Source organism: Gorilla gorilla, chromosome 6, assembly GCF_029281585.2.
Source record: "Gorilla gorilla gorilla isolate KB3781 chromosome 6, NHGRI_mGorGor1-v2.1_pri, whole genome shotgun sequence".
NCBI classification, from domain to species: Eukaryota; Metazoa; Chordata; class Mammalia; order Primates; family Hominidae; genus Gorilla; species Gorilla gorilla.
In genome coordinates, this window is record NC_073230.2 from 156,583,316 (window position 1) to 156,607,173 (window position 23,858).

Consider the following 23,858-nt stretch of genomic DNA (forward strand, 5'->3'; position numbering starts at 1 on the left):
TGGCCTAAAATTTCACATTCTTTATGGCATGTCGATGAAGAAGAGAGCTGAATTTTAACAAAACCATATGTACCCATTTCTCCCATTAGAGTGCTTATCTTACACTTTCTTTAAGAAATAATAGAAAAAGCCAGATGCAGTGGCTCATGTCTATAATCCCAGCACTTTGGGAGGCCAAGGTGGGCACTTTGGGAATCTGAGGTCAGGAGTTCGAGACCAGCCTGGCCAACATGATGAAACCCCGTCTCTACTAAAAATACAAAAAATTAGCCAGCATGGTGGTGGGCACCCATAATCCCAGCTACTTGGGAGGCAGAGACAGGAGAATCGCTTGAACCCAGGAGGCAGAGGTTGCAATGAGCCAAAATCTCGCTACTACACTCCAGCCTGGGCGACAGAGTGAGACTCCATTTCCAATAAAAAAAGAAATAATAGAAATGTTATTTTGTGCTTTCCTCTATGGACTTTGAAGGTCTGTGTTTCATTAGGCCTTAAATCCATCTGGAACAATTTTTGTGTAGGGTTAAAGACAGGGATCTAATTTTATTTTTTCATTATGAATAAACAATTTTAAATTTCTCATAAATATCTAACAACAGGTTGCATTTATGTCAAGTTTACATATATACACAGACTTTGCTTTAAGTTTTTAAAAATTTGCTGCATTATTTTAATTGGCTGTGCCTGTACCAAACCTACTTTAATCATGATTCTTGATAGGCCAATTGTCTCTGCATTGTTCTTCTTCAACAATGTCTTGGCTATTCTTAGACCTTGGCTTTTAAATACAAATTTTTTCAACCAGTTGCTCAATTACATTTATATACACACACAAATTATTGGGATTATGATTGAAAATGGAATTAATTTATATACTATGTTATTGATTCTTCCAGTCTTTGAATATGGAATATTCCTTTATGTGATTCTTCTTTAATATTATTCATTAAAGTTTTAAATTTCTCCCAATAAGTTCTTGCATATATTTTGTGAGATTTTGTTTTATTACATCATAAATTCTATTTTTAAAATATTGTATTTTCTCAGTTGTTATTGGAAATATAATTGATTTTTGTATATTGTTCTTATATTGAATAATCTTTTTTAAGCTGTACACTTTTCTAACAGGTTTGAAAATTTATCAGCTCTCCATCTTCTCTACAATTCTTAGGATAATGATAATGATTATTATTATTATGTTTTACTTTCTTTTTCTAATGACTAAGACCCCAACATAATGTTGATTAGAAACAGTGATTATAAGCATTTCTCTTTCTGATGAAAAAAAAGGATTCTAATATTTTGTGACTAATTCTTTGAACCTTCTATTATATTGAAGTTCTTTTACTCCTGATTTATTTTTTTACACATATATAGGGGAATTACAATTTATTCCTATATAGCTCATTTTATTGAAATTATTCTTTATTATTTCTGGTGCCTTTTCTTAATGTACTGTGTTGCATTAATTTTTAACATTAAACTATCTTAGTCTAAACACTCCAAGTATAAACCAAACTTGAATAACTCAAGTTTCTAAAATTAAGAATTCAAGCCACATGTGATGGCTTATACCTGTAATCTCAGTAACTTGGGAGGCCAAGGCATAAGGATTGCTTGAACCTAGGAGTTCAAGAGCAGCCTAGGCAACATAGGGAGACACCCATCTTTATCAAAAAGAAAAGAAAAGAAAAGAAAAAAGCCTGATTTAGTAGTGCACACCTGCAGTCTTAGCTACTTGGGAGGCTGAAGTGGAAGGATCACTTGAGCCTGGGAGGTTGATGCTGCAGTGAGCTATAATCATGCCACTGCACTCCAGCTTGGGTGACAGAGAGGAGCGAGACCCTGTCTCAAAAAAAAAAAAAAAAAAAAGAGACTACGTCTCCACAAAAAAATTGGCCAGGCATTGTGGCTCATGCCTGTAATCCCAGCACTTTGGGTGGCTGAGGCAGGAGGAGTTCAAAACCAGCCTAGGCAACATAGTGAGAACCTGTCTCAAAAAAAACTGTTAAAAAAAGGAGTTCAATAAGATATAATTTATATATTACGATAATCAGAATATATAATATAACTGAGGCAGTACAATGTAAATTCAACAAACCATAGGCACAGTTCTCTTGTGAAGCCATAATTGACAAGTATTATTGGCAAATCCATCTTGATTGGATCATTCGTATCAGCATACAAATACATTGTAATGATTGCCCTTTTAAAAATAGAAAACCCCATCACTTTTGATGAAAGAAGATGGCTTGAAAGAAAAATCTTTTTTTTTTCTTCCTACTCTCCCTTCGAGACTGATCTAATCAGTCTTTCTTTCACATCGGACCATGGAAACCCTCTTGGAAAGATGATAAATTCAATAATTAATTTAGTCCCCATTTTACTTAACATGAAATACCACTTAAGTCCGTTGATGACTCTCTTTCTGTTGAAATTGATCATGTGGCTTTCTCTGCTTTTCCTCCCACCTCCTGGTCTACCTAGTCTTGGTCTCTTTATTGGCTCCTTCTATTTCCCACAATTTCTCCCACCTCAGTAAATGGTACCATCATTTGCCTGGATAAATATTCAGTCCAAAATTCTCACAATAATCCTTGTTTCATTTTTTTTCCCCCTGATAGGTCTCATCCAAAACATGACCAGATCTTTCTGGCTGTATCTTTACATGATATATTTAAAGTCTATTTTTAAACATTTAAAAAAATTATTTTTTTATGTATTTCCACTTCTCTGTCACCTCCACTGCCACCATCCAAAGTCTAAGTGACCATCTCCCATTAGCTAAAGTAGTAGTTTACAAGTCATTTCTGTGCTTCCACTCTTGCCCTCCTACTAATTATTGACCACACATGAGCCACAATTACACCTATAAAGCATAAATCATTCAAGTTACACTACTGCTTAAATCTCTGCTGTGGCTTTCCATAACATGTAAGATAAAATCTGAAGACTTTAATATGCCTTACAAGAAACTACAATATCTGTTCCGTGCCTTTTTGTCTTATATCATTTCCTACTCTTTTCTCTCTTTATTGTATTCTGGCAAAATAATCTGCCAGATTATTCCTGCTTCGTGGCCTTTACATTTGCCATCAGCTCATTTTAGATTACTCTTCTCATTGATCTTCATATCATTCTGAAATTTGCTCAAATATTAGGACCTCCCTTACCAATCTGCCTGAAATGGTCTCTCTCACTCCTCAATCATTCTCCTTCCCCTTACCAAGCTTTTTGTTCATAGAAGATATAAGTAAGTAAAATAAACATTTTAGATATTTGTTTGTTTGTTTTCTGCTTCCCACATTTGAAACTAGACTGTAAGTTGACTGAGATGATGGATTTTATATCTTGCTCATTGCCGTACCTCTAGAACTCAGATAAATGGTAAGCATATTATGAGCAACTAGATATATCTTTTCAATAAATGCATATTGAAGATGTTCTTGAGTTTGAAGAAAGGATTTTTAAAATATGAATTAATCTTTTATCTCCACAAGTTTTCTACACCCACGCCTATGATCGTGTGCTAGACCTTTCAACCTATGCTGTAATCCTATAGCCCACTATTCCAGACCTTTCCATTTCTGACTCATCCAGATCCTTTATTTCCATTTACAGAATCCCTCTTGTCTCCAGGGTGTGTGTTCTGAGCAATAAGAAGGATAAAATTGCTCTTTTCACCTTCTCCTTCTTCATGCGACACATCCCCATTCATCTGTCATGGCTCACGACAAATGCTCTGTCACCAGCTTGCTCCACAGCTTTCTCAAGCTGGGTTATATGGACCTTTTATTTGGATACACAATATATCTCTGTTTTAGCACTTGTTTCTATTTTGTAGTCTTAAGCTTAATGTCCTCTAACTGTCACTGGACCATAAGCTCATAGAGAACAGGAAAGCAAGTCTTTTTCATCTTTGTGTCCCCAGAGCCTGGCACTACTGGACCAGATCAGGAACTTAATAAATGGCTTGTGGATGCATGAATGATTAAACTATATTACCAACTTATGACATTTTTTATGTAATAGGTTATACATTGTTGCCATTTTAAAATAATATTTTAAAAAGTCTAAAATAGTTTCTGCATATTGCCCCTCCCCGCCCAAAATGAGTGCCGTGCTATGAGAAAGACAATAAAAATTTTGACGTCCCACCAAGCATAACCCCACTGAGTCAAAGAGATGCAGGGTAGTAAGGTAAAAACAGCACGCAACCCAGAATTAGGAGAACACATTTCTATTATTTTGCCACTATCTCTTAGTATTGTTTGGTGTAACCCACTTTTTTCTCCTAAGACTTGATTTCTTATTCTCTAATAGGAGAAAGTCAAGATGGGTGCTCTCCAAGATCACATTATTTTGATATTATTTGATAGTCAAAAATTTTCACATAAGAATATAGCTTCCTTCAAGTGGTAGGGTTGCTCCCTCTGGATACATGCTTGTATAAGACTGCAAAGCTTTGAGTTTTGAAAAAACAGTTCTTATTAATGCTATAGCATTTAATTGGAAATCCTAGCTCACATCTTTCTTATAGTTAGTGTTCAAGTGTTGATTGATTGAATCAGGATAATAGCATTAAGACTTCTATGCCCAAAGAAAACAGACAAAATTATTAAGATACAGTTGCTAAGATGCAGAAGAAATTTAAAGATATAGAAAATGGAATTTATTAGTTTTATTAAGCAAGCCAAGGCTTATACGCAATATAAAAGATGTTAAGAATATGTCATAGGTTACTACCTACTGTGTTGCTGTGAGACCTGCACTAGAAAGATCTAATGCCACCTGTGAAAAGTAACTATAGTAGACCATAAGGCAGCTAAGGAATTCAGACTACACATTGTATGTTGGCCACACCCAGTCTAGCAAGATTTATATATAAATTTTAATTTAGAAAGTTCATAATATTCCTTTTGTAAAACAAGGATCATTTCAGAGAAAATATGAAAAAAGGTGGAAAAAATCTCTCTGATTAACAAATTGCACATTAACTGGTACGATGACATGGTTTGAAAAGCAAAAATAATACTTAGCTGCAAATACAGGTGTATAGGACACATATAAAAATTTTTCATTAGACTCAGCTCATATTATACTTTTATTAAAATGTGCATAATGTGAACTTCAGACTGTATATGAATAACATAGAAAAGAATCAGGAAACAGCTATAAAATATATATATATAATAACAGCTATTATATATATAATAACAGCTATTATATATATAATAACAGCTATTATACACACACACACACACACACACACACTTATACAATTAAGAAACTTGTTACATTCTGGAAGGAATCGTTTTTTGCTTTTTTTACACTGGTCGTTTTCCAGCTTTATCAGTCCCTGGCCAGAGCTCCAGCAATGCAAGGAATTGAGTTCTTGAGAAGTGAATTAGTTGAGGATTACAGATATGTTGAGAATATGGGGTCAGTAGTGGAGGCAGCAGAGGGACTTTTCTAATATGCTCATGTCAACATAACTACACTGGTTAATCTTGAGGGCCCGTTATTGCCAGAGACAGGAACAGGTCTCCAGAGTATGTTCCATATATGCCCAGTGTTTCAAATATACCATTAAATCAGCAGTATTTACAACAAAATAAATTGTGACAATTTAAAAATAGGTGATTACATGATGAGACAGATACTAAATTCTCAGTAGTTCCACAAGACATTTTCATAACATAGTAATCCAAAGACAGTATTTAAAAAGCATTAGTTAATCAGTGGCTTATTTGTGAAATGAAACTTAGAAATTTAAAATTTGCTATATGCAGTAGTTTCTATTTGCATTGTATGCATAAATGATAACACATATAAACACACTAAATATGGGAATAAGATTCTTAATTTTTCTACTTATGATACTAGCAAAGGAAAATCTATAGAGTGTAAATACCTGTTTTGTTCTAGATGGTGGACACATGAAAAATTGTTCATATCCATTTGTCACTTAAGATTTAATGGCTCTTCCACTGCCCTGAAGGGTGAGTCCCGGACCAGGCAGTATTCATCACAAACTGACTTGAGAGCCGTGGGCCTTAAGGGAATATTGGAGGTAGGCTAGCAATATTCCCTGTGGCCCGTTGTGGTGATGACCACAGGGTGACACTCCTTTTCCTTTGGAAGGAGAGAGAAGAGTGGGAAGGGCTGCATCTTGTGGCTTGAGTGACAGCTCAGCCACAGTACAGCAGAACAGGTGGAGTTCTGAGGTTTTTGACTCTGGTCCCTGATTGCTGGAGGATGGCAATTCTGGACCTACCTGGGACCTAGGGTGACTCGCCACCCTGAAGGGAAGGACATAGGCCTGGCTGGCTATGCTACCTGCTGATTGTAGAACCCCAGAGCCTTGAGCGAACATAGACAGCAGCCAGGGAGTGGTTACAGCAGGCCTTGGGCAACACCCAGTCCTGTGCCGGCTTTAGATCTGACCCAGCACGATCCTAGTGGTGGTGGCCAAGGAGTAGTTGTGTCACTCCACCCCTAGCTTTCAGTGGCTCAGAACAGAGAGAGACACTCTATTTGTGTGGGAGGAAGAAGAAAGAGAACAAGAGTTTTCATCCAGTAATCCATAGGATTCTTTCAGATCTTGTCCAAGGCCATCAAGGTAGTATGTCTATGAGTCTGCAAGAAACACAGCATTACTGGGCTTGGGGTGCCCCCTAAAGCTGTTACAGCTTAGATCACAATACCCAAGTCCTTCTGAATATCTGGAAAGCTTTGCCAAGAAGGATGGGGATAAACAAGGTGAGAAGGTGAAGACTACAATAAATATCTAGCTTTTTAATGCCCAGACATCCAAGAACATCTGCTAGTATCAACACCATCCAGGAAAACATGACTTCACCATATGAGCTGAATAAGGTACCAGGAACCAATCCTAGTGAAACAGAGATATGTGACTTTTCAGACAGAGAATTCAAAATAGCTGTTTTAAGGAAACTCAAATTTAAGATAAAGTGGAGAAGGTATTCAGAATTCTATCAGATAAATTTAACAAAGAAATTAAAATAATTATATATTAATTAAAAATAACTAATATATCATATAATTATATATTTTTTAAATTAATTGAATTAAAAAGAATCAAGCAGAAATTCTGGATTTGAAAAAGGTAATTGGCATACTGAAGAATGCATCAGAGTCTTTTAATAGCATAAGAGATCAAACAGAAGAATTAGTAAGCTTGAAGACAGGTTATTTGAAAATGCACAGTCAGTGAAAACAAAAGAGGAAATAATAATTTTTAAAAATGAAGCACATCTACAGGATATAGAAAATAGCCCCCAAAGGGAAATCTAAGAGTTATTGGCCATAAAGAGGAGGTAGAAAAAGAGATGGGGTAGACAGTTAATTCAAAGGTATAATAACAAAACCCTAGGGAAAGATATCAATATCCAAGTACAAGAAGGTTATAAAACACTAAGCAGATTTAACCCAAAGAAAACTAGCTCAAGGCATTTAATAACTCCAAAAGGTCAAGGATAAAGAAAGGATTCTAAAAGCAACAAGAGAAAAGAAGCACATAGCAGGCAATGGAGCTTCAATATGTCTGGTAGCAGACTTTTCAGTTGAAACCTTACAGACCAGGAGAGAGTGGCATGACATATTTACGGTGCTGAAAGAAAAAAACTTTTACCCTAAAATAGTATATCTGGTGACGATATCCTTCAAATATAAAGGAGAAATAAAGACTTTTCTAGACAAACAGAAGCTGAGAGATTTTATCAACACCAGACCTGTCCTATGAGAAATGCTAAAGGGAGTACTTCAGTCCAAAAGATAAAGGATGTTAATGAGCAATAAGAAATCACCTGAAAGTACAAACTCACTGGTAATATTAAGTACACAGAAAAACATGGAATATTATAACACAGTAACTGAGGTGTAAACTACTCATCCTAAGTAAAAAGACTAAGTGATGAACCAATAAAAATAAAAAGTACAACAATTTTTGAAGACATAGTACAATAAGATATAAATAGAAACAACAAAAAGTTAAAAAGCAGAAGGATAGAGGTAAGGCATAGAGTTTTTATTATTACTTGTGCTTATTTGATGTTTATACAAACAGTGTTAGTTGTTATCAGCTTAAAAAAATGTGTTATAAGATAGTATTTGGAAGCCCCATGGTAACCACAAACCAAAATCAAACAATGGATACACACAAAATAAAAAGCAAGAAACTAAATTATACCACCAGAGAAAATCATCTTCACTAAAGGAGGACAGGAAGGAAGAGAAGACAAAAAAAAACCAGAAAACAAATAACAACATGGCAAGAGTAACTTCTTACTTATCAATAATAACATTGAATGTAAATGAACTAAACTCTGCAAACAGAAGACATACAGTAGCTGAATAGATGAAAAAGAAAAACCATTTGATCTGTTGCCTACAAGGAACACACTTCACCTATAAAGAGACACATAGACTGAAAAATAAAGGGATGGAAAAAGATATATTCCATGCCAATAGAAACCAAAAAAAAAAAAAAAAGAGTAGCTACACTTATAACAGACAAATTAGATTTCATGACAAAAACTATAATAAGAGACAAAGAAGGTCACTATATAATGATAAAGGTGTCATTTCAGCAAGAGGATATAACAGTTTTAAATACATATGTATTTAACAGTGGAGTACCGAGATATATAAAGCAAATATTATTAGAGCTAAAGAGAGAGATGGGCCCCAATACAATAATAACTAGAGAATTCAACACCTCACCTTCAGCACTGGACAGATCTTCTGGACAGGTAATAAACAAAGAAACATCAGACTTAATCTGCTCTTTAGACGGAATGAATTTAACGCATATTTATAGAACATTTCATCCAATGGCTACAGATCACACATTCTTTCCCTCAGTATATGGATGATTCTCAAGGATAGACCATATGTTAGGTCACAAAACAAGACTTAAAACATTCAAAAAATGAAAATAATATTAAGCATATTCTTTGACCACAATGGAATAAAACTAGAAATTGATAACAAGATGAATTTTTGAAACTCTACAAATACTGGAAAATTAATATGCTCCTGAATGACCAGTGGGCCAATGACTAAATTAAGAAGGAAATTGAAAAATGGCTTGAAACAAATGATGATGGAAACACAACATACCAAAAAATCTATGGGATACGATAAAAGCAGTACTAAGAGGAAAGTTTATAGCTATAACTGTCTACATCAAAAAAGAAGAAAAACTTCAAATAACCTAATGATGCAGCTTAAAGAACTAGAAAAGCAAGAGCAAACCAAACTTAAAATTAGTGGAAGAAAGAAATAATAAAGATCAGAGCATAAATAAATAAAATTGAAGAAAACAATACAAAAGACCAATGAAACAAAAATTTGGTTTATTGAAAATTTAAACACAGTTGACAAGCCTTTAGCCAGACTAGGGAAAAAAGATCCAAATAAATAAAATCGGAGATGTAAAAGGAGACATTACAACTGATACCACAGAAATTAAAAGGATTATTAGTGGCTACAATGAGCAACTATATGCCAATAAATTGGTAAATCTAGGAAAAATAGACAAATTCTTAGACACATACAACCTAGCAAGATTTAACCAGGAAGAAATCCAAAACCTGAAGAGATGAATATCCAGTAACAAGATCGAAGCTATAATAAAAACTCTGCCAATAAGAAAAGCACAGGAACTGAAGGGGGAAATCTGAAAGCCTTTCCTCTAAGATCTGGAACATGGCAAGGATGCCTACTTTCACCACTGTTATTCAACGTAATACTGAAAGTCCTAAGCTAGAGCAATCAGACAAAAGAACAAAATAGAGGGCATCCAAATTGGAGTGGAAGAAGTCATATTATCCTTGTTTGCAGATGATATGATCTTTTATTTGGAAAAACCTAAAGACTCCACAAGAAAACTATTAGAACTGATAAATTCTGCAAAGTTGTAGTATACAAAATCAACATACTAAAACCAGTAGCATTTCTATATGCTAACAATGAGCAATCTGAAACAAAAAAATCAAAATGTAATCCCATTTACAATAGCCACAGATAAAATTAAATACCTGGGAATTAACCATAAAGTGAAAGATCTCTATAATGAAAAATATAAAACACTCATGAAAGAAATTGAGGAGAACACCAATAGGATGAAAAGGTATTTCATATTCATGAATTGAAATAATCAATATTGTTAAAATGCCCATCCTTCCCAAAGTGATCTACAGATTCAGTGTAATTCCTATGAAAATGCCAATGACATTCTTCACAGAAATAAAAAAAAAATTTTTTAATTTAAAATTAAAATTTATTTGGAACCACAAAAGGCCCAGAATAACCAGATCTATCCTGAACAAAAAGAACAAAACTGGAGGAATCACATTACCTAACTTCAAATTATACTACAGAGCTAGAGTAACCAAAACAGCATGGTACAGCATAAAAACAGACATGTAGATCAGTGGAACAAAATTTATAACCCAGAAACAAATCCACACAGCTACAGTGAATTCATTTTGACAAAGGTGCCAAGAACATACTCTTAGGAAAACAGTCTCTTCAATAAATGGTTCTGGGAAAACTGAATGTTCATATGCGGAAGAATAAAACTAGACTTCTGTCTCTCAACATATACAAAAATCAATCAAAATAAAGACTTAAAGACCTCAAAATATGAATCTACTACAAGAAAACACTGGGGAAACTCTCCAGGACATTGGTCTGGGCAAAAATTTCTCGAGTAATACCACACAAGCATAGGCAACCAAAGCAAAAATGGATAAATGTGATCAGGTCAAGTTAAAAAAAACTTCTGCACAGCAAACAATCAACAAACTGAAGAGACACCCCACATAATGGGAGAAAATATTTGCAAACTACCCATCTGAGATGGCATTAATCACCAGAATATTATATAAGGAGCTCAAAATAACTCTATAGGAAAATTTTAATAATATGATTCAATAATTGGCCAAAGATTTAAATAGACATTTCTCAAAAGAAGACATACAAATGGCAAACAGACATGTGAAAAAGTGCTAGACATCACTGATCATCAGAAAATGCAAATCAAAACAACAATGAAATATCATCTCACCGCAGTTAAAATGGCTTATATCCAAAAGACAGGCAGTAACAAATGCTGGTGAGGATATGGGGAACAGGAAATCCTCGTACACTGTTGGTAGAAATGTAAATTAGTACAACCACTAAGAAGCATTCAGAACTTCCTTAAGAAGCTGAAAATAGAACTATCATATGATCCAGCAATCCTACTGATGGGTATATACACAAAAGAAAGGAAATCAGTATATGGAAGAAATATCTTTACTCCCATGTTTATTGCAGTACTGTTCACAATAGCCAAGATTTTGAAGCAACCTAAGCGTCCATCAACAGATGAGTGGATAAAGAAAATGTGGTACATATACACAATGGAGTACTATTCAGCCATAAAAAGAATGAGATACAGTCATTTGCAACAACATGGATGGAACTAGAGATCATTATGTTAAGTGAAATAAGCCAGGCACAGAAAGACAAACATCACATGTTCTCACTTATTTGGGGGATCCAAAAATCAAAACAATTGAACTCATGGACATAGAGTGGAAGGATGGTTACCAGAGGCTGGGAAGGGTAGTGAGGGGTTGCAGGGGGAAGTGGGGATGGTTAATAGGTACAAAAAATAGAATAGTAAGACCTACTATTAGGTAGCACATCAGGGTTACCATAGTCAATAATAACTTAATTGTACATTTTAAAATAACTAAAAAGAGTCTAATTGGATTGTTTGTAACACAAAGCATAAATGCTTGAGTGGATGGATACCTCCTTCTCTGTGATGTGATCATTACACATTGCATGCCTGTATCAAAGTATCTCATGTACCCCATAAATATATATACCTATGATGTACCCACAAAAACTTAAAATTTAAAAATATTTTATGGTTCCAAAGGAGTTATTGCAATGTGTAATATACAAGTGTTACAAAATAATTTGTAAAATGCATCAACAGTAACTGTTTTATTTCATCAAAATAGAGTTTATATATTATTGTTTGCATATGCTCACAATTACCAAAAAATTGTTTTAAAATGTCAATTACCAAAGAAATTGTTTTAAAATGTCATGGCACTGGACTTGGTGGACAAGATGGCAGATAGGAGACAGGGCTAATGTGCAGTTCTCACCTGGATGAACTGAACTGTGTGTGGAGACTCACACTGTGATCTCTTGCTCCAAGAACCAACAAAGGAACATACCAGGAAAACCTGAAGGATTCCCAGATCCTTTGAAAGAAGCAGCACACTACTACTAATTTCATGAAACAGGTGAAAAACTGAGCTTTCACAAAGTGTGAGAGAAGGAAAACCTGCCTCCAAACATACATTTCTAACGGGGGACCTGAAAATCCAGATCATGAGATTATGGAAGAAGGATTTAACCTCTGCTGGAGTTGAAATGGATTTAGGGAGTCACATGAAATATAAAATTAGAAGTAGCAGCAGAAAATGCCTTGCAGGCAGTCCCAGTCTCCAGCTGAAGCCCAGGGAAGCTGGACTTGTTGAATGGTTTTGACCAAAATGCTGATAGTGATATGGACAATGAAGTCTAGTCTGAGGTGGTCTCATATGAAGATGAGGAACTTATTGGGAACTGGAGTAAAAGTGACTCTTGCTATGCAAAGAGACTGGTGGCAATTTGTCCCTGCCTCATTCAAGAGGAAGCAGAGCATAAAAGTTTGGAAAATTTGCAGCCTGACAATGAGGTAGAAAAGAAAACTCCGTTTTCTGGGGAGAAATTCAAACAGGCTGCAGAAATTTGCATAAGCAGCCCATCCCATCACAGGCCCAGAGGCCTACGAGGGAAAAATCTTTTGTGTGTTAGGCCCTTGGGACATGGTGCCCAGCATCCCAACTGCTTCAGCGCCAGCCTTGGCTAAAAGGGGTCAAGGTACAGCTCAAGCCATTGCTTCAGAGGATGCAAGCCCCAATCCATGGTGACTTACACATGATGTTGGACCTGTGGGTACACAGAAGTCAAAAACTGAGGTTAGAGAACCTCCACCTAGATTTCAGAGGATGTATGGAAATGCCTGGATGTCTAAACAGAAGTTTGCTTTGCTACAGGGGTCGAGCTATCATAGAGATCCTCTGCTAAGGCAGTGCAGACGAGATATGTGGGGTTGGAGCCCCCACACAAGACTTTGGACTTGAACCTTTGGGTTAACGCTGGAATAAGCTAAGACTTTGAAGACCATTGGAAAGGCATGATTGTGTTTTGAATTGTGAGGTCATGAGATTTGGGAGGGGCCAGGAGCAGAATGGTATGCCTTGGCTATGTCCCCACCCAAATCTCATCCTGAATTATAGGTCCCATAATCCTATGGGAGGACCAGAAGGAGTTAATTGAATCATGGAGGCAGTTTCCCCACATCTTGTTCTTGTGATAATAAGTTAGTTCTCACAAGATCTGATGGTTTTATAGGGAGCTTTTCCTCCTTTGCTCAACTCTCATTCTCTCTCCCACCACCCTGTGAAGAGGTGCCTTCTGCCATGATTGTTAAGTTTCCTGAGGCCTCCCCAGCAATGTGGAAATGTGAGTCAATTAAACTTCTTTCCTTCATAAATTACCCAGTCTTGGGTATTTATTCATAGCAACATGAGCATGGACTAATACACTACCTTACTCCTGCAAGAATGGCCATAATTAAAAAATCAAAAAATAACAGGTGGCATGGATGTGGTGAAAAGGGAACACTTTTACACTGCTGGTGGGAATGTAAACTAGTACAAGCACTATGGAAAACAGTATGGAGATTCCCTAAAGAACTAAAGGTAGAGCTACCATTTGATCCAGCAATCCCACTACTGGGTATCTACCCAGAGGAAAAGAAGTCATTATATGAAAAAGATACTTGCACACACATTTTTACAGCAACAGTATTTGCAATTGCAACAATATGGAACCAGCCTAAAAGTCCATCAACCAATGAGTGGATAAAGAGAATGTGATATATATACACCGTGGAATACTACTCGTCATAAAAAGAATGAAATAATGGCATTGGCAGCAACCTGGATGGAGTTGGAGACTATTATTCTAAGTAAAATAACTCAGCAATGGAAAACCAAATATTGTATGTTCTCGCTTGTAAGTGGGAGCTAATCTATGAAGACATAAAAGCATAAGAATGATATAATGGACTTTGGGGACTTGGTGGGGAAGGGATGGGGTGAGGGATAAAAGACTACATATTAGGTACAGTGTACACTGCTCAGGTGATGGGTGCACCAAAATCTCAGAAATCACCACTAAAGAACTTTATGTAACCAAAAACCACCTGTACCCCTCAATGTGAAATAAAAATTTAAACATTGTGCTTTCTCAGAAAAAAAATGACAAGACGCTGTAAAAAATTTTAATTACTTTATAAAATAGATACGTATGTGCATGTGTATTTCTTTTCAAATCTTTCCAAAATATAATTTTATTGAAGAATAGTATATCAATAAATAAGTTACAGCATGCTACTTTTCTGCTCAGAATCCTCCAATGCCAACAACAGTTGCTTGTTTTCCTTTGACTACAAGCCAGATGTCTTACTATGACACAGCAGACTGCTGGTCATGCTCGTCACATGCCCATCCATCTCTAACTCCCACTTCTTCCTATTCTTCCTTCTGTCACTCAGTGGACTCTTTGTATACCTGAATGATGCCGGGAAAATTCCAGAATTAGAACATTTGCATTTGTATTTCTTCTGTCTGGAATATTTTCCCCAGGCATTCACATGGCTTGCTGGATAACTACCTTACACATTCAAATGTCATTTTCTAAGTGAAGCCTTTTGCAGCTTTTGCTGTATTTGAAAAGGCAATCCCCATTCACAGGGTCTATATTTCCCTTCCTTGATGTAGCTTTTCTCCCAGCCATTATCACTGGCAAACTATATATATATATATATATGTTTAATTTTAATTATTTTGCTTATGACCTGTTTTTCCGCCACTAGAATGGAAGAATATAAGCTCCAAAACTTTTTTTTTATTTTATCGAATTTTTAAAAATAACTTTGAGACAGGGTCTTGCTGTGTTGCCCAGGCTGATCTTGAATTCGTGGGCTCAAGTGATCCTCCTATCTCGGCTTCCCAAAGTGCTGGGATTACAGGCATGAGCCACCACACCCTGCCCAAGCTCCAAAAATGTATAAATGCTTATTGCACTGTGGTTTCCTTAGATACATTCCCTAGATCTGTATCTGTCATATCGTAAGCACTCAATAATATTTGTTGAATGGATGGTTGTGTTACAAAACAAACATATAACAGATAATGCATAGGGGTTTGACAGAGAAATGTTTGTGGTGAGAGGGGCAGAAGTAGAGTTTAGGGCTGAGAAGTCACTAGGAACAAATCAGTAGAGACTCTTCAATCTCAGCAAATAGGTAATATTTTTAAAGTTAATGAAGTTGTGTAAGATAGAGACTGTAAATGGGTGACCATTTGGTTTTATTTGCTTAAATTAATGCTTGCCTTTATGACCATTATATTGAAAAGACGTTTATGACCCTTTAAAGAAGACATCAGGTTAGAAGGCTATTCCATCATGAGTCAAAGAAAGATTTGGAGTACTACTGCAGGACAAGGCTCTTGATAGAGATTTGTGAGAAAAAAAATAAAAAATGGAAGCAGTGTCAGACACTAGAAAGTTTTATGCCGGAGGCTGACTGTAACAGAAAAGATAAAAACCAACCTAATTTAATTAATGTATCTTTAATTAGGTGAAGGTAAATCTGCAGGTCTGGACACAAATGACAAACAGTTTATCATCAGAATCATGTCAGAAAGTGACAGAATTACTAAAATATGATGTGGCTTCTTTGCTTATCAGAGGAACTAAAGGAAGGCAGTTACAAAGAGGCTAAAGGTAAAACTGGAATATATTTATTCTACAGAAAATATATTACCATGGGGGACACTGTAACTGAACTTTTCTAATTGATTCAAGAAGAGCAAACTGGAAAGTGCTCTAGCAGAGAGGGATGTTGTTATAGATGAAAGGGATTTAGAGCCTAGAAGATGAAGTCACTTGTCTAGAGTCTCACAGGATAGTCCTGGCCAAGCCAGAACTGGGACCAAAATGACTTTAAACTGTTCCTGGATTGAGTAGCTTGGATCTATTGAACTTTTACTTTTTTGTTTTTATTTTTTTATTTTCCTTTAAGTTCTTGGATACATGTGCAGAACGTGCAGGTTTGTTACATAGATATACATGTGCCATGGTGGTTCGCCCCACCTATCAACCTATCATCTAGGTTCTAAGCCTCACATGCATTAGGTATTTGTCCTAATGCTCTCCCTCCCCTTTACCCCGCACCCCCAACAGGCCCTGGTGTGTGATATTCTCCTTTCTGTGTCCATGTGTTCTCATTTTTCAACTCCCACTCATGAGTGAGAACATTAACTTTTGTTAATTCCTCTTTCTACTCAACTAATATTTTTGAAGCCCTACTATGTGCCAATTATTGTGCAATCTCTGCTTTCTTAACTTTTAATGTGGGGGGACAGACTTTAAAAAAATAAAATGTGTGCAAGTAAAGGGGAGATGAACGCTAGGGAGAAAATTAAAGCAGGAGGAGGAGGCAGAGAGCAGCTGTAGAATAGGAAAGGAAAGGCTGGCACTGGAAGAGAAGAAGGAGTGGGTCCTGAGGGTGCCGAGGAAAGACAAAGGAAGCAGCAGGTGCAGAGGCACTAAGGAGGGACCCTGCTGATGTGTTTGAGGAATGAAAGGTCCATATGGCTGGTGCCAAAGGAGCAAGGAGGGAGGATTGGCATGTGAGGGCATAGAGGCGGGAGGAGCCAGGTCACGGAGGGACTTCAGCTGTTTTAAGGACTTGACTTCTACTGGAACAAGACCCGCTGCCATTGAAGGCTTTGAGCAGAGTATCAGAATCTCACTTATATTTGAAAAACCTCACCCTGACTCCCGTGTTGAGTGTAGATGTGAGGAGGCAAGGGTGGAAAGCAGCAGACTGGTTAGGAATCAGGATGGCTTTAACCCTAGTAGTGGTGGTGGGTTGGCAGGAGGCGTGTTCAAATTTTGGAAATACACTGAAGGTAGAGCAGAGAGGATTCATGGGCAGGCTTGATGATGAATGCAGAAGAAAGAGAGGCATTAATGGTGACTCCTGGGTTTTGTCTTGAGCACCTGAAAGAATGGAGTTGCCATGTACCAAAATAAGACCAAATGAGGAGGAAGTTCAATAAGTCTCTTTTAATCTACAGCACGCTCTCTCTTGCGCTCTCTCTCTCTCACCACTTCTTTCCTCTCTACCCACTTCCTTTGCAATTTATCAGTTGATAAAACTATATTGGTCTATAGAGTTTCCCACGGGCAGGGATTTCATGGAGTATTTCCCTGTGTGCTATTTAATATGTTCCTCTCTCCCTTATAAATTCTGGAAATCCAGAATTTAGGTCTATAGACTTGGTCAAATTCATGCTTGATTTTTATCAATACTACATTACGTGTAACATTGATTGTGTATTTTCATCCAAAGGTGCATCATGTGTGGTTTCACTTGTGGTTATATTAGCAGCCATTGATAATCATTGCTTAGATCCTACTAAATTTGTCAGAAGTTAGGAAATCATGATACTCTAATCCCACCATTTAGTCTTCTTTTATGAGCTGAAATATTTCCATAAAGACAATATTTGGTTTCATTAAGGTTCCCATAACAAAGAAAGGCCAAAGGCTTGATTCTTCTCTTTATTCATCAATATTCAAAATAATGAGTTGGTTACCTAGCATCTTCCAAAATTAAACATTTTTAATAATTTTAATAAAATTAAGGATTTAAATATATTTGATATGCCTCAATCCATTGCAGAATATTCTTGTTGATGTTCAGATTGGCCCATCTTTGGCCCTGGGTGTTTTTGAACTGCCCTCAGTCTCTAATTGCTTCTTTTTTTCTACTGGGATATGTTCCTGGCTCATCTTTCATCTTGCACATTTCCAGCCGTAGAAGCCATCATTTCTCCAGGGATCCTAGTTTTATCTTGGAGGAAATGGTATTTAGTGATAACAGTCTGGTGCAAGAGGTCAGTCCTTGTGTAGGAGCTTTTTCAGTGCACAGAGGCAAGACATATGCCACATTTAAAATTAGATAACATTATCTTAGGTTCTTAGTGATGCTTCTAACTAAAATTTAAAAAGTATATGGAGCTTTTATTTAACCTTATCTATTTTATATCTGCTTCTTTTCTCGCACTGAAATTTTCAGGGTCAAAATCACCAAGATAATTAGTCACTTGCTTTATTCCACATGTATAGAACATTTCAATAGCAGAGAATGCAGTGTCTAATTTTGCCTAAAAGGTCAGGGTGAAAAGAACATTTGTTGACAAGATGAGGATACATATTCTGATTAGAGCAAACACCATGTAGGAAGACTCAGAGGCTTGAAAGAGAGCATAGTTCATTTAGGAAAGAGAAAATCCAGTTCCACCATGACGGATGATGGATGACAAAGTCAGCAAGAAGTTGGGACATAATGAGCCTGATATTCAATGCTGCAGATGTTAGAGCACCAACAAGATACAAAAGCTTTTTTTTTCTCTTTTTTTGCCTTGCTTTCAGGAGGTATCTTGCATTTGTTTTCAATAAAAATATTACTTTCCTACTTTGTCCTCATAAGCAGAACTTAGGGATGAGCAAAGAGCAGGGGGTTTTAAGGATTGCTCTCCTTAAACACTGTTCTACACCAGCTCAGCAAAAAGACCATTTAAGTGTGGCTCAATTATTTTCTGACATTTGGAGAAGCATTTGCATACTAATAATCCAGGGTCCTGGTTGTTTTTCTCCCCACAGAGGACAAAGTGTGGACCATAGTGTCTCATGACTTGCAGATGCAGACGCCTGTGGTCGGCTACAACCCAGAAAAATACTCAGTGACACAGCTCGTTTACAGCGCCTCCATGGACCAGATAAGTGCCATCACTGACAGTGCCGAGTACTGCGAGCAGTATGTCTCCTATTTCTGCAAGATGTCAAGACTGTTGAACACCCCAGGTAGGTTGAGAATGGAATGTTACTTTTAATCACTATCTCAGCTGGTGCTTAGAATTGCCTACAGAATCCAACAGGTGTGGTTCATTATCTTATAGTCCAGTCTTCAGTAGGAAGGAAGCTGTAAATAAGTAAAATAAAATCCTTTGGCTTGTTTTCCGGGGAATGAAGCTAAGAAAGAATGATTTTGAGGAAAAAATAGTCCATTGTTTTAAACTTACGGATTTTTAAATTTTATGTGCATATATGTTTCTAGCGCTTAATTGTCAGTAGTGGCTGTGGGACAAAGTTTATCAGAGCTCCTTGTGAACATTCAAGCAATTCCCTTTGAGAGCTTCAGGTGTCTTTATAGTAAAGATGAAAGCATTCTAAAAATTGTCTACAGCCAAATAGGATATAGAATAGCGATAGAATTTAGAGCTCTTTCCTCCCAGTAGTTGCTTCACGGTACCTGTTTGTCTCAAGAAGTCTAGCCTGATTTTTTGTTTTCATGATGGCCAACTTTTAGCATGTGCTAGTGTGTGTGTGAGTGTGCACATGCAAACCCACATACATGTGTGCAAGACTGTGTCCGGGGTGTAGAGAACAGAGAGATTCCAAAAGATATACTGGAAATAACTTTACTGCAACAAGTTCCATGTGCTCTGGGAGTCTTGGCAGTAAATTCGAGATGTTGTCAGAAAACTGCATCTCTGTGTCTGTAGTAAAACACAGTGGAAATAAGTCAAAGAAACATGAGTTCATAATTTCCAACCTTACCACTTCCCAAGTATGTGACTTTGGGGGAGTGAGTTGACCTCTTTTTAAAATTTTACCTTAATTGACAAAATTGTATATGTCTATCGTGTACAATATGTTATGATATATATATATATATATATATATAGTACAATGGCTAAATCAAACTAACATATGCCTTGCCTCATACATTTATTATTTTTTGTGAAGCAAATACTTAAAATCCGTGCTTAGCAATTTTCGAGATATAATAAATACATTGCTATTAACCCTAGTCACCATGTTATACAATAGACTTTTTGATATTAAGCCTCAGTTTCCAGCGACTTTTTCTGTCAAGGAGAAATTATAATGCCTACTTCAGGGTGATTGGGAGAATTTCATAAGGTAATATACCAAGTACTTATAAGACTTGATACACTTAAGGACATGATAAGTAGCAAGTAGTATATTGATTTTTTAAAATCATGTTAAGCAACTTTGTGCTATGTCAGAGACCAATGGGCTGTTGGATGCCCCAAAACAGCAATGAATTGAAAGCAGTGTTGTAGGTAGCAGTTTACAGAGAAGAGTTATAAGCAAACAGTGATAAGGCTCCGATGACTGAAGGAACACCAGGGTTCTTAATCTCACGCAGAACTGGATAAAACGACATGGACATAGGTGGAGTGGTTTTAAGGAGAGGAGAGTTTAACAGGCAAGAAACAAGGAAGGAGGAAAAAAAACAGCTCCCCCATACAGAGACAGAGAGAGGAAGGGATTCCAATGAGAGAAAACCCTGTGTGTGGTGGTAAAGTGGCTGCTTATATGAGGAGGCTGGAGGAGGTGGTACCTGACTTGCATAGGGCTCAGGGAATTGGTTTGACCAGGCATGTTATTCACGTAGCCCAGGGGGAAAACTGGCCCTCCCACCCTAGCCTTTTAATATGCAAAGTCAGGGCGCCATGATGCTCTACCCACATGGAGATATGTGGGGGCGGCCATGTTGCCAGGCACATGTGAGGGCAAGGAAGAACAGGGCAGGAATCGCCATGTTTGGGTGGACCCAGTTTCTAATGGCCGGTATTTGCACATCAAAGCTTGCCGGCCTGGCTCTAAGAGCGGGGGGCTTTCCTGCTAGACAAGAAACATTTTTGGAGCTGCTTTAAAAGAAACTAAAACTTTCCTGGGACCCCTTTTCCCCTCTATGTGTCTAAAATAATTTCTTAATAATTTGTTAATAACTTCTATAACGATAGTACACAATATTGTGAAAATGTGAGTGCTTTCTATGTGCAAAGCCTTGCGCTAGAATTATAGACAGAGTACCCTCTAAGAAATAAGGTTGGAAAGGAGGGTGGGAGTAAACTGGGAAGGAAAGTAAATGCTGTGCTGTGGAGTTGGGACTTCATCCAGAGGGCCAGTACTTCTCAGACTTTAGTGGGCATTACAATACCTGGTGAGATAATAAAACCTGCTTTGCTGGGCTCCATTTTCTGAGTTTCTGATTCAGTAGGTCTCAGGTGGTGCTTGAGAATTTGCATTTATAATGAGTGCTATGGACTGAATTATGTTCCCCCCAAATTCCTGTGTTAAACCCCTAACCCCCAATGTGACTATATTTGGAGATTTGGCTTTCAGTAAGTAATTAAGATTAAATGAGGTAGATCATAATGGTGGGGTCCTAGTCCAATAGGATTGGTGGCCTCAGGAGAAGAAACAGAGCTCTGTCATGTGAGGGCATAGCAAAAAGGCAGCCACCTGTAAGCCAGGAAGAGAGCCCTCACCAGAAACAGAATCAGCCAAAACCTTGATCTTTCACTTTCCAGCCTCCAGAACTGTGAGAAAATAAATTTCTGTCATTGAAGCCACTCAATCTATGGTATTTTGTTATGGAAGCCTGAGCAGATGAATACAATGGGGTCCCAAGTGATGCTGATATTCCTGCTCTAGAGACCATGCTGAGAACCAGCACAACTCTTTTTTCTGTTCACTTTCACTTATCATAGGTGTGTGTGTGCGTGTGTGTGTGTTTTAACTGGATCCTGTTTCCAGTGCCAGGAAAAGTAAAAGACTGTATGTAGAAGACCAAGGGCAATAAGAGCCACTAATGAACCTCATCAGCTTGTCTTCACTGTTTCATGAGCGGCTGCTCCTTATTGAAGCCCTTTTCACAGATTCCAGTTAATTAGTCTTCAGTCCTGGGGTAGGGGTGGAGGTGGGGACAAATTCCTGACCAGCAAAAGAACCTTGGTACTCTCAGCTTTATATTCTTTATTTTCTTTCTTTCTTGTATTAAACTCCAAAGTCAGCTTTCAGTTTTTGAATTTTGCTCTGGTAATTAAAAAACACAGTATGGCTTCCAAATATGTTCAACTTACGGTTGAGGTACCAGGAGAATTAGACTAGAGGTGGGAAAATAGTTCACCTTTAGTGCTCCTGGTCTTGCAGTTCAGCATCATTCTTTCCCCCCATTGACATTCCTTGTCTCTTCCCCTCAGCCACCGTGAAGACTCACACACATAACCACTCTCCTTTACAAAACATAAAATGTACAAAACATCAGGAAAAATGGGATAAACTTGTTATTAAGCACTCTGTTAGTTGCTTTTTCTAGTAAGGAGATAAAGACATTTTTCTTTAACCTCTAGATACCCCTTTCACGAGAAAAACTGCTAAATTGAAATCAAGAGTAAACTTTTAATCTGAACAGTAAATATACCATTTTCTTTGTATTTCTAGACATCTAGACACTGGGTTTCCCGTCATTTGTAGATTATTATTGTACATAATAAACAATACTTTAAAAATCAGTTTCTCATAAGCTTCTTGCCTGTTTGGACATTCTATATATATATCAAATCTTTGGTTCACATAGGATTTGTACTTAACAAATGTTTGCTGATTCAAATGAAATGAATAATATATAGCTTTAAGTGTTACCTCACTCAACCTTGGGACAGTGGTTTAAGCAGGAGTGTGCATCAAAATTTTTAGGTTGCTTGTCAAAATGTGGATTGAATGGCCTTACTCCCAGGCTTTGATAGAGCTTGGTTGGGGCCTCAGAATATTTGCTTTTAACAAACACCCATGGGTAATTCTGTGAACCACACACTGAGAAACACTGTCTTTAATTTATGGCATGAAGGTTTCTCATGTTGGAATTTAAGGTGTTAGTCCTTCATGTGGGAGAAGATTAAAGGGAATATTAGGGCTTGTCTGACCCATTGAAATAAAATGGCATACATAGTTACCTCCTTCAGCTAAAATAAATGGGCATAATAAAATTTTTAAATCCTTCTGATATACCAGTCTCTAAATATTGTAAAGGGAATTTCAGCTTACCCTTCTGAGTCATTTTTTACACTCCCAATTTTCGTTTTCCAGGCCTACTAATCTGCAGAATAGCTGATGCAAGGAAAAGGAATGGTTGAGACAGCAAGTTCCTTGTATTATTATATTTTGCATATGTCAAAACAAGAAAGAACACAATTTAATAAAAATCTTTAATTTGTGTTTTAAAGAAGCTAATGTTTACTGTAATTGATTTTTTTTTCCTCCTTCATGGTAACATTCAATTTTAAATATCCATTTACTTATTCTTAACTAAGACTGAAATCATATTAGAACTTCTGCAGTAGTACTTGTGACATCTGTTCAAATACACAGTATATTCATTATAGTCATTGCAATTAAAATGAATATCAAATGAGTTTGTAATAGCTTTGCGCTTAAAATGTTATTTTTTATTTTAAGAGCTTTAGCCTCAAGAGTTCATTTGGGGCTCTATAGTTTCTAATGATGCTTATGATAAAGAGTTGATATTCATATGGACCTCATTTTTATTTTGATAAATATTCGTTTGTACCATACCATTAGCTAGTAAATGTAAAATTACCCATTATTAGTTTCTTCCAGTTTTTACAAGGATAGTAATACATGCCTTGTAATGTGCTCTCTTTTATTACTACAAAACTTAAAAATTGAAACAAATTAAAAATAATGATTTTGCCAGTATTTATGGTCATGTCTATTCTCGCAGTGTAACTATTACTTCAGTT

At 36.7% G+C, this 23,858-nt stretch overlaps 1 protein-coding gene across 1 annotated transcript in view; it reads left to right on the forward strand.

Annotated features, from left to right (window-relative positions):
* Positions 1-23,858, forward strand: part of CNTNAP2 (contactin associated protein 2) — a 2,292,243-nt gene that overhangs the window by 1,495,203 nt on the left and 773,182 nt on the right. The window contains exon 13 of the mRNA XM_019031540.4: positions 18,883-19,083. Within this exon, the coding sequence (XP_018887085.3) occupies positions 18,883-19,083 (201 nt within the window). The remainder of the gene's footprint in view (positions 1-18,882; positions 19,084-23,858) is intronic.